This window comes from Oncorhynchus masou, chromosome 6 (genome assembly GCF_036934945.1).
Source record: "Oncorhynchus masou masou isolate Uvic2021 chromosome 6, UVic_Omas_1.1, whole genome shotgun sequence".
NCBI classification, from domain to species: Eukaryota; Metazoa; Chordata; class Actinopteri; order Salmoniformes; family Salmonidae; genus Oncorhynchus; species Oncorhynchus masou.
Genome location: NC_088217.1, coordinates 29,611,799 through 29,624,275, shown reverse-complemented (window position 1 = coordinate 29,624,275; position 12,477 = coordinate 29,611,799). Strand labels below are relative to the sequence as shown.

Below are 12,477 nucleotides of genomic sequence, written 5' to 3'. Positions count from 1 at the left end.
AGAAAATGCTTATACAAACAAACAAGCCAGAAAGTCTGACTGGGGCAAACAGACAGTCTATCATTTCTTCCATGCAATGTATCCCTATTCTGAGACATTACACGATGTAAAGACACCTGTGCTGTCCTCTGGTCTAATCTTTATCTAAGGACATGGGCTGAAATAACCTCCTGTGGCCATGTAGTGAGACATATTCCATCTATGCTCCAGAGATATGGTCTGTGACCATTAAGGATGTTTTAATGCCTTATTTCTCTCTCTTTTACTCTCTCTTGGTCTGTTGGTATTCCTCTGTCTCTCTCCCTCGGTCTCTCTCCCTCGGTCTCTCTCCCTCTGTCTCTCTCCCTCGGTCTCTCTCTCTCTTCACTCTCTCAGGGATTCTTCCGACGCAGTATTCAGAAGAACATGGTGTATACCTGCCACCGAGACAAGAACTGTCAGATCAACAAGGTGACCCGTAACCGCTGTCAGTACTGCCGGCTGCAAAAGTGCTTTGAGGTTGGCATGTCCAAAGAAGGTGAGTAACAGTGCATCAGAGGGATGCCGTTACAACCCGTTTTGTCCAGTTTGCCTGCTGGGTAAGTTATGCTCAAATGTAAAGGTGTGAGGAGATCAGAGACTGTTTGAATACAGAGAGGTTGTGAGAGTGATTGAGTGGCAAAGAATTTGTAAAGGGATCTCACTACAGTTTATGTCTGTAAGTGTGTGTATTGGGATAGCTAGGGTTTACACTGAAATCACAATATGGCCACTATAAATGGATATTATAAGCACCACCAATCCACCACTTTCCCTTACTCTCTCACTTATCGTCGCTCCTTCTTCTTCTCTGTCATGCAGCGGTGCGTAATGACAGGAACAAGAAGAAGAAGGATGTGAAGGAGGAGGTGGTGTTGCTGGAGAGCTATGAGCTCAGTGGAGAACTGGAAGAGCTAGTCAACAAAGTCAGCAAGGCCCACAAAGATACCTTTCCCTCACTTGTCCAGCTGGGCAAATACACTACAGTGAGTCTCACACACACACACACACACACACACACACACACACACACACACACACACACACACACACACACACACACACACACACACACACACACATTAGCCCTCTCTCTCCTATTCCAGAACTCCAGTGCAGACCACCGTGTACAGTTGGATCTGGGGCTGTGGGATAAGTTCAGTGAACTCTCCACCAAGTGCATCATCAAGATAGTGGAGTTTGCCACACGCCACAGGCTTCACACACACACACACACTCACACACACACACTCCACACACATGTCATATACTGGTCCCACACACACTCCCACACTCCACTCTGTCACACACACACCCTCCACCACACTCTGTCTGTACACACACTCCCTCACTGCTCTCTCCCTCCACCTCCACTCTGTCTGTACTCCTCTCTCCCTCCACCTCCACTCTGTCACACTCCACTCTCCCTCCACCTCCACTCTGTCTGTACTCCACACTCCCTCACTGCTCTCTCCCTCCACCTCCACTCTGTCTGTACTCCTCTCTCACTCACACTCTCTCCACTCCACCTCCACTCTGTCTGTACTCCTCTCTCCCTCACACTCTCTCCCTCCACCTACACTCTGTCTGTACTCCACACTCCCTAACACTCTCACCCTCCACCTCCACTCTGTCTGTACACTCTCTCCCTCCACCTCCACTCTGTCTGTACTCCTTTCTCCCTCACACACTCTCCCTCCACCTCCACTCTGTCTGTACTCCACTCTCCCTTCACCTCCACACACACACACACACACACACTCCACCTCCACACTCCACACTCCCTCACTACACTCTCCCTCCACCTCCACGCACACACACTCACTCACACACTCCCACACACTCACACACACACACACACACTCTGTCACACACACACACACACACACACTCCACCTCCACATGTAGCCCTCTCTCTCCTATTCCAGAACTCCAGTGCAGACCACCGTGTACAGTTGGATCTGGGGCTGTGGGATAAGTTCAGTGAACTCTCCACCAAGTGCATCATCAAGATAGTGGAGTTTGCCAAGCGCCTGCCAGGCTTCACCACCCTCACCATCGCTGACCAGATCACTCTCCTCAAATCAGCATGTCTGGATATACTGGTACCTGAACACCTCTCTCCCTCCACCTCCACTCTGTCTGTACTCCTCTCTCCCTCCACCTACACTCTGTCCGTACTCCTCTCTCCCTCACTGCTCTCTCCCTCCACCTCCACTCTGTCTGTACTCCTCTCTCCCTCCACCTCCACTCTGTCTGTACTCCTCTCTCCCTCCACCTCCACTCTGTCTGTACTCCTCTCTCCCTCACTGCTCTCTCCCTCCACCTCCACTCTGTCTGTACTCCTCTCTCCCTCACTGCTCTCTCCCTCCACCTCCACTCTGTCTGTACTCCTCTCTCCCTCGCTGCTCTCTCCCTCCACCTCCACTCTGTCTGTACTCCTCTCTCCCTAACTGCTCTCTCCCTCCACCTCCACTCTGTCTGTACTCCTCTCTCCCTCCACCTCCACTCTGTCTGTACTCCTCTCTCCCTCACTGCTCTCTCCCTCCACCTCCACTCTGTCTGTACTCCTCTCTCCCTTCACCTCCACTCTGTCTGTACTCCTCTCTCCCTCACTGCTCTCTCCCTCCACTTCCACTCTGTCTGTACACCTCTCTCCCTCACTGCTCTCTCCCTACATTTTCACTCTTCTCTCCCACACTACAACCTATCTACTTCTCTCTTTCCCTCACAATGCTCTATCCATACTCCTCTTTCCCTTAACACACGATCAACATGTCACTATCCTCAATCCTTTGCCACTCCCTACAATGTACACACCCCCTCTTCCTCACCCTCCCTTTTCATCATCTTTGTTGTCATTTATTCCCCTAACCTCTCCATCCTCTCCTCTCAGATGCTGAGGATCTGCACTCGCTACACTCCGGAGCAGGACACAATGACCTTCTCCGACGGGCTGACCCTGAACCGGACCCAGATGCACAACGCAGGCTTCGGCCCGCTCACAGAGCTGGTGTTTGCCTTTGCTGGCCAGCTGCTGCCTCTGGAGATGGACGACACAGAAACCGGCCTCCTCAGCGCCATCTGCTTGATCTGTGGAGGTACTACTGTTTGTGTGTGCACGCACATGTCTCAATAATAATATGTGACGATTTTGGTGGCATATGCTCCTAAACATTTTGCTGTGAGACCTTGAATTTTTATTTGGGAGAACCAATGCGCCTAGATAATTGTTGTAATGATTTCGCTCTACCGTTGTTTCCGAGTGCCCTAGAGAAAAAAGCGAACACATATTCATTAGCATCATGGTTGTACCATTACTAAGCGAAAACGTCTTGTTTCTTCGCATTTTACATTAATTTGCTCACACTTTGTTCAGCCCTGTTACCGAGCTGGCAAGCTAATAACCTGGTAACTAGTAGGCCATATCTGAACAGTTGGGGACACAGAAAGAAAGTTACAGGGATAGCTTCTTCAGGAGATCAATGATGATAGCAATGAATGAGTGACTAATCTCTTTCATCTACAATTTTCGATATCATCTCAGTAGTACAATTACTCTTTTACACAATTTAGAAACCTAACATTCAACAAACGACTTTGTGATTTCAATGACAGGTAATTGTATCAACATTTTAGTATTTTATAATACACATGTATTTACAGGGTTACATATTAGTTTCTAGGGAACAGTATCAGAAGCAGCTAGAATACAGTACATATAGGCCCGGTAGAGGCTATATCTCAATTGGTGCTCGTACATTTAATGTTGTGCTCCTAACTTGTATAAGTTGGGAGCACTAGTGCTACCAATTAATATTCTGAATTTAGAGCCCTGGCTCAATATCCTAGGTACAATACACTTAGCAGACTCTTGCCTCTTCTATTTGCGTTCCTTTTTTTTCTTCTCCCTGACCCCCCTATGCCATTGGCTGCTGACTCTTTTTATACCCATCATTGGCTCTCCCGCTTCCTGACCCAGTGTGATTGGCTCTCCCCCTTCCTGACCCAGTGTGATTGGCTCTCTCCCTCAGATCGTATGGACCTGGAGGAGCCCCAGAAGGTGGACAAGCTACAGGAACCCCTCCTGGAGGCCCTGAAAATCTACGCCCGCCGCAGACGCCCCAACAAGCCCCACATGTTCCCCCGCATGCTGATGAAGGTCACCGACCTCAGGGGCATCAGCACCAAGGGTCAGTACAGATAAGGATGTAGTACACAGCACAGATATATAGCACAGCTTAGATCTTTATTCATAACACAGGCTATACTAACACAATACTGACACATAGATCAATATGCATATATAGTAGAGCCTCAGACACCTGCATTCAATCAGTACTGATAGAGACATAGCACCCCAAATAATTAACAATGAATAACTGATTGTAAGTCACTCTGGATGGCTAAATGGCTAAAGTGTCAATGTGAATGTAAACTTATGTTTATGCGTGGGTCTCTCTGTGTACTGTAGGTGCTGAGAGAGCCATCACTCTGAAGATGGAGATCCCAGGCCCCATGCCTCCTCTGATCAGGGAGATGCTGGAGAACCCCGAGGCCTTTGAGGACAGCAGCGACTCTGGGGACAGCGCCTCCGCCCCCCCTGCCATCCAAGCCATCAAGAAAGAGAGGGAGGAGAAGAGCCTCGAGGAGGAAGATGAGGATGAGGAGGACGAGTGGGGGGACGAGGAGAGGGGGGCAGACAGCGATGGGGAGCCCTGGGTGGAGGCTGCAGCGGCAGAAGCGGTGTCCCAGAAAGGGGCAACTGGGAGATCCCAGTGAGAGTGACATAGTTATGCACTCTGACCCATTCTGTTCACCTCCTATTCCACCACCCTCAGACAGACCAACACTCCCTGTCACCAAGTCATCTCCCCACATGAGCAGCCCATCCTATAAAAAGGGTCTACTCCAAGACCTAGCTGTTACACCTGTTTACTCCAAGACCTCTGCTGTTACACCTGTTAAACTACCCCCCACACCCCTATACACACACAATATATATATATATATGAATTTCCCCTTTGCTGTAGATAGACAGTAAAGTAAAGGCTCTATGTAGTGAACCTACTCTGTCACTCCAGGGTGAAACTGGCCCTGTCTACAGGAACAGTTTCAGGAACTGTCTACAGGAACAGTTTCAGGAACTGTCTACAGGAACAGTTTCAGGAACTGTCTACAGGAACAGTTTCAGGAACTGTCTACAGGAACAGTTTCAGGAACTGTCTACAGGAACAGTTTCAGGAACTGTCTACAGGAACAGTTTCAGGAACTGTCTACAGGAACAGTTTCTTGGGGCGGCAGGTAGCCTAGTGGTTAGAGCGTTCGGCCAGTAACCGAAAGGTTGCTAGATCGAATCCCTGAGCTCACAAGGTAAAAATCTGTCGTTCTGCCCCTGAACAAGGCAGTTACCCCACTGTTCCTAGGCCGCCATTGTAAATAAGAATTTGTTCTTAACTGACTTGCCAAGTTAAATAAATAAAATAAAAACAGGTAGAACATGTAGTCTGGAAGAGAAGAGAGAGAAAAACAAGCGCTAAATCTCAGAGTTGGGACAAGTGCCACGAGAGATCACTGTGCCAACCATAAGACTGACCATATGCTACTTTACAATGCTGTCTCCACACAAAGATAAACACAGGGGATCCTAATCTGAATGGCAGCAGCTGGGATTGGTGGACCATATGAAATGCACTCCCCCACTTTCCTTAAGGGCTACTCGGAGTGCAAGAGCATTGAGGAAACGACAACTGCAACAACCAAACTCTTATTGTGAAAACCATTCACCACAAATGCCTTTTGAGAATAGTTTTTTTACATTTTTTTTTCATTAATGTTTTTCTATTGTATGATTTTCCCCCGAATAACATTCATATTTGAACATATATTCAAGTGTGTTACTATGCATTTTTCTCTGTTATTGTTGTCTCGTTTATGCTTCAGTCATGCTCATGTTTGACGAGCAATATCAAACTAGCGATAGAAAACTCAATTTACAAACGGGCAACTCTCTTCTTATCTTTACATCGTCTGTGCTTGTGACTTCACTCATTGGGACAGAGCTTATTGTAGATCTCTGCTCGATGAGAAACAAAAACAAGGATTTGACCAATGGACTGGCACGTTGCAAGCTATAGTTGTGAGCTACACATATACTAAACACACAAACACACTCCTTTAACGTCTATAAAGGTGTGCAGCGTCAATTTTATACAATTTAATGCCAATGCTTTGACTCAGGGTGATTCTAGAGATGGACAAAAACTCACCAGCGTGAATGTTCAAGACAATCACAACAAGGATCTGTGGGGTGGCACCGACGGTTCGCCACTCTCCCCGTTTTCTTCATCAACAAGACATTTTCTACAGGGATCTGAATGTGAAAGAGAACTAATGTAGTTTCCCTTTGTTCTCAGTGGAATGCCATGCAGTCTACCAGGGGGATCAGATATCTGGGTGGGCAGAATCCAGTACATACAGTTGAGGTCGGAAGTTTACATACACCTTAGCCAAATACATTTAAACTCAGTTTTTCACAATTCCTGACATTTAATCCTAGTAAAAATTCCCAGTCTTAGGTCAGTTAGGATCAGCACTTTATTTTAAGAATGTGAAATGTCAGAATAATAGTAGAGAGAATGATTTATATCAACTTTTATTTCTTTCATCACATTCCAAGTGGGTCAGAAGTTTACATGCACTTAATTAATTAAATTGTTTAACTTGGGTCAAACGTTTCAGACGTTCCAGAAGCTTTCCACAATAAATTGGGTGAATTTTGGCCCATTCCTCCTGACAGAGCTGGTGTAACTGAGTCAGGTTTGTAGGCCTCCTTGCTCGCACATGCTTTTTCAGTTCTGCCCATAAATGTTCTATACTATTGACGTCAGGGCTTTGTGATGGCCACTCCAATACCTTGACTTTGTTGTCCTTAAGCCATTTTGCCACAACTTTGGAAGTATGCTTGGGGTCATTGTCCATTTGGAAGACCCATTTGCAACCAAGCTTTAACTTCCTGACTGATGTCTTGAGATGTTGCTTCAATATATCCACATAATTTTCCATCCTCATGATGCCATCTATTTTGTGAAGTGCACCCATCCCTCCTGCAGCAAAGCACCCCCACAACATGATGCTGCCACCTCCGTGGTTGGGATGGTGTTCTTTGGCTTGCAAGACGCCCCCTTTTTCCTCTAAACATGACGTTGGTGATTATGGCCAAACAGTTCTATATTTGTTTCATCAGACCAGGGGACATTTCCCCAAAGAGTATGATCTTGGTCCCCATGTGCAGTTGCAAACTGTAGTCTCGCTTTTTTATGGAGCTTTTGGAGCAGTGGCTTCTTCATTGCTGAGCGGCCTTTCAGGTTATGTCGATATAGGACTCGTTTTACTGTGGATATAGATACTTTTGTACCTGTTTCCTCCAGTATCATCACAAGGTCCTTTGTTGTTGTTCTGGGATTCATTTGCACTTTTCGCATCAAAGTACGTTCATCTCTAGGAGACAGAACGCATCTCCTTCCTGAGCAGTATGACGGCTGCGTGGTCCCATGGTGTTTATACTTGTGTACTATTGTTTGTACAGATGAATGTGGTACCTTCAGGCGTTTGGAAATTGTTCCCAAGGATAAACCAGATTTATGGAGGTCTACAATTCTTTTCTGAGGTCTATTTATTTTGATTTTCCGATGATGTCAAACAAAGTTTGAAGGTCGGCCTTGAAATACATCCACAGATACACCTACAATTGACTCAAATGATGTCAATTAGCCTATCAGAAGCTTCTGAAGCCATGACATCATTTTCAAGAATTTTTCATGCTGTTTAAAGGCACAGTCAACTTAGTGTATGTAAACTTCTGACCCACTGGAATTGTGACACAGTGAATTATAAGTGAAATTATCTGTCTGTAAACAATTGTTGGAAAAATGACTTGTGTCATGCACAAAGTAGATGTCCTGACCGACTTGCCAGAACTATAGTTTGTTAACAAGACATTTGTGGAGTGGTTGAAAAACGAGTTTTAATGACTCCAACCTAACTTCTGACTTCAACTGTAGCTGACATCTGTGATTCTGAAACTAGCAGTCTGCTCCCAGCCATAGCCGCGGGAAGTAGGTATGCTGAGGGTGCTGCAGCACCCTCTGAAAAATCATCACCACTCCTCCACCTCCAATCATCTTCCCACAGCTATGCTCCCAGCCCCAAGCCATGGCTGAGGTAGTGTGCTGATAACAGTTCAGCACATTGAAAGTAAACCATAAATGCTAGTGTTATGAGTCAGAATACATGGACTAGATCACTAACACAGGACCAGTTCAGTCTTAGGTCCATTCATTCAATTCAAAAACTCATGTATAGGCCATAGTTACACATATCATTGATGTCAATGAAGTCTCATCCTCATACAGTGATGATCTCATAGATGAATAAGCAATATTGGAATTATATGCAAAGCCATGAATCAGGAAATGAATGTGTCTGCGGTATGTAGATGTATTTGTGTGTCGGTGTGTGTGTGCACCCACATGTGTCTCTCTGTGTGTGTTTCTTGCTACTTGTGTAACATAATTTAGTGTTTTATGCTTGTTCTACCATAGAATAGATGAGATACTATTTTGGAAATTGTCTACATACATGAACTGGGTGCTAGGACTTTTAGACCCTAGTTCTGTCCAATAACATTGACAGAACCGTATGGTTGATTTCATTACTCCAGTCATTTTTCTTAATTATGTTTTTTTTACTTTTATGCTTTACAGATTAATTTGAAATTTAGATAAGTTAGTCCTTTTAGAATGACTGCATTTAATTATCAAAAAGTCCACAAGTGAGATATTCCTCCCAGTTCCTCTACAAACATATCTTTGCCCCAATGATGACTGTGCACAATCTGACTTTAATAAAGGAGCAGGGTATTTATGCTCATAATGTCTCAAACTCCACATCTACAGTGAATTCAGATTCCACACTGTTGGCACTGTGCCGTTGTCTCTTCGCTATGGCCAACAGACACCGCAGTGTGTGGACTTGTAAAAGTCTGTGGTTGTAAAGCATTAACATGGACCTCAGGCTGAGTAAGACTTCCAGGGTAAGGAATGGATTTGGAGTTAATCCCCAGTGTGCATTGAGACCATTAGTTATTCTGAAAGAGTGATTCACACCTTCATGTCAGCAGCCACTGCACAGACCTACTCAGTACTCAGCCAGGACTTCTTGGAGTAGGGGGAGATTTTGCCTATATAGTCACACCCTGATGCATAAACCTCAACCCTCACTGCAGCACAGTTCACATAGCCACTCTAGTGAGAAATCTGATAGCTTTAAAACAAAATACATATTTAGTGTGTGTAGGCTATTTATGTAGGTGTGTGTGTGCGTGTGTGGCCTCAGAATGCTACAGAGGACCCTGTCACTAGCTAGGTTTCCATCCAATTAACAAAAGATTTCCATGTGAATATTCTAAAATCCGCATAAAAACTATATGCACATTTTCCAACCAGAGATGTGTTTCCATCAAATTGACTTGCAAATAACAGTCTGTGGTCACATAAAAATAACTTGTGCAGATACATTTCCATGGACCGAATCAGAAATACAAGGTAAATGGGTTTCCATCGCATTTTCAACTCTACTGATGGCTTTGTAACAATACATCACGTGCGCCCTATCAAATCAAATTTTATTTGTCACATTTGTCACCTATACGTGTTTTGCAGATGTTATTGCAGGAGGAGCGAAATGCCAACAGCTCGCAGATAAAGTGCGGGTATAGGCTACCGACATGATAAAAGCAATATTCTTTTTATTTTTCAAATCATCATGACGATCATCATGTCACCAGAATAAGACCCTCGATATTTATTGGAAAGGAGCATCAAACTCATCAGCGTGCTCTTTCACCACCCTGTGAAGTTCACCATAATTTATTTACTGCATGCTTTACCAAATCGTAGTGGGATGAACACACAATATCATCGCATGACTCAAAGTTTACTTTGATATGAAAGTTAATATATCAATATTTGGTCATGAAGGTGTTTCCACCGCGCTTCCACCTTGTCTAGCATATTTTGTTTTGTCAACATTTGGAAAGTTTACCGACAAATGTGCTGTTTCTATCAGGCCTGTTTGACCATTTTTATCCGACATATACTGATTTAAGTATTTGTTCATTGTTTCCTTGTTTCCTTGTTATATAGTCAATGTTTTGTTTGAAGCTAAACGGATGTAGCAAAGAACCATGGTGTTTGTGCATTTAGCAAGCACGATCAATATATATGAAGAATATAGGGCATATATTTTGGACAAAATGTTTTCAAGACAGCTGAAATACAATAGTGATTGTTTGCTGGCAATGATAACCGAAAATAGATTGACCAAAGAAAAATAATTACACCAGTGTTATCATTCAGGAAGAATTTCAATTAGGCCAATTATTTGAAATGTGTGTGCTATTGTATTTTTGTTCCTTTTTACAGCTTGTAGTATTATCGATAAGCTCTAGCTTTTTAATGCTTGAGGATTGTTGGGGATTTTATGAGTAAAATAATTGCTTTTGAGAATATACTATACTTGTCTTCATTTTCTTATTTTTCTTATTTGTTGGTGTTCATAACTATAATATAACTTTAATTTTTCAATTTAATTTGTAAAAACATTATGACTTTTTTGTACTCTAAATTCAGGGATTTCAAAATCTGTCTGTGATTTGTATTTCTGTTTGTGTAAAAACATGAAATCCCCAGTTTGTGTTTGTATGCTCTTGTGAGATAAAATATACTGGTAGTTTGTTTTTCTGTTGTTCCATATCGGCTGTCCCTTATCAAAGTTTCTCAAAACAACGCTTTGTTTCGCCTGTCTTTTTTGTTCCTTAAAAAACATTTTTTTGTCATTAAGGCAGTTGTCATTTCTTGTACGTTTGGATGCTGTTGTTAATATTTTGATTTTATAAAGAAACTTATCTTTTATATGTGTGTGTTTATTTGTATTACATGTGTACTGTATCATCATGTCATTAGCATCAATACAGATGCATACCTGGTCAAAACACACTGGGGGGCGATGTAGTACCATAGTAAATTGAATCCACTCCTACTCTATTGGGAATGAATGGGGCAACATTGGCATGTTCCTTCTGGCTACATCACCACCCATTTCACACTGTCAAGCTGTACTGTGCTGGCCTGGTTACATATACACCACAGTTGCTGGAACCTTGCTGGAAAGGAAAATGTTGAAAGAAAATATCTGAGCCAGCACAGTACTGTACAGGCCAGAGAGATACTGTAGTATGAAAAGGTTATTAGGATATGATCAAACTAAGTAAGTGAGTTGAATTGGCCATGCAATTGTGGACATACTGACATTACCCATTTTTTTGTATTTATCAGTGGCTAAATAAGCTGAATTTATCGGTGGCTATTTAAACAAATCTGAACCATGGATTGCGGTTTCGCCTGGCCAATAGACTACTTTAAAGGCAAAATAGAAAATACATGTAAGTGAAAAGTACCAAATGTGTCCTATAATGGAAATATACTGTAGACAGCAGACACCAGAGTTGGATGTGCCACATTTATTTGTTATTACATGGGCTTGAACCCAGTGCCCTAAAGGGTTCTCCAACTGTCCCCATAAGAGAACCCTGTTTGGTTCCAGGTAGAACCCTGTTTCGCTTGCTTGGATGACTTCCCCTTTGAGATAGTTTCAGCAGAGAGGAAGAGGAGAAGCGAGAGGGCTCAAACTCGCCAGAATCTGACCAGTATAAGCCCAATGCATTTCTATGGCCATAATATGCAGACCTAAGCTTGTCGCCTGCTCTCCCATCGTCATTATATACAGATCTCAGCCTCTTGCGAATTGGAAAGCAAAGTTGGTGGGTGCACTGTTCCATTAGCGGTGAGTGGGTAAAATCACCAGCGAAGCGAAGCCAGAAAAAGGAAGCCATATTACATCCTACAATATGTGTTGCGATAATTGTTGTTTGCTCTATAACCTGTTAGTTAATATGCCTTGCCACCATGAATATATATATATAGGCCTGGGCTGAGACAATAAGAAGACACTGTGGCAGAATAAATTCAACCACACATTTGTTTCATCACAAAATTGGAGAGCAACCTCTGTCTGGGGAAGTCCACAAAAATATGTTGCATGTAACAAACAGTTACATGACCTACAGCATGGGCTAATGTTAACTAGCTGGCTCATCATTGACCAAGAAAGGAAGTTAGGCTAGCAAGCTCTGAGTGGCGCAGCAGTCTAAGACACTGCATCTCAGTGCTAGAGGTGTCACTACAGACCCTGGTTCGATCCTGGGCTGTATCACAACCAGCTGTTATCAGGAGTTCCGTAGTTCTGCACAATTGGCCCAGCGTCGTCTGGGTTAGGGGAGAACAAATTCTTTTTTACAATGACTTGCTTAGTTAAATAAAAACAAATTCGTCTTAATCA

At 43.6% G+C, this 12,477-nt stretch overlaps 1 protein-coding gene across 2 annotated transcripts in view; it reads left to right on the top strand.

Annotated features, from left to right (window-relative positions):
• The window catches only part of LOC135541864 (retinoic acid receptor gamma-A-like), a 96,801-nt gene extending 85,810 nt beyond the window's left edge, over positions 1-10,991 (top strand). For both annotated transcript variants that reach the window (XM_064968311.1, XM_064968313.1), the window contains 6 exons: positions 376-517; positions 841-1,004; positions 1,947-2,123; positions 2,915-3,119; positions 4,053-4,211; positions 4,493-10,991. In XM_064968311.1, the coding sequence (XP_064824383.1) occupies positions 376-517; positions 841-1,004; positions 1,947-2,123; positions 2,915-3,119; positions 4,053-4,211; positions 4,493-4,800 (1,155 nt within the window). In that variant the 3' untranslated portion in view covers positions 4,801-10,991. The remainder of the gene's footprint in view (positions 1-375; positions 518-840; positions 1,005-1,946; positions 2,124-2,914; positions 3,120-4,052; positions 4,212-4,492) is intronic.
• The last annotated feature ends 1,486 nt before the right edge of the window (positions 10,992-12,477 follow it).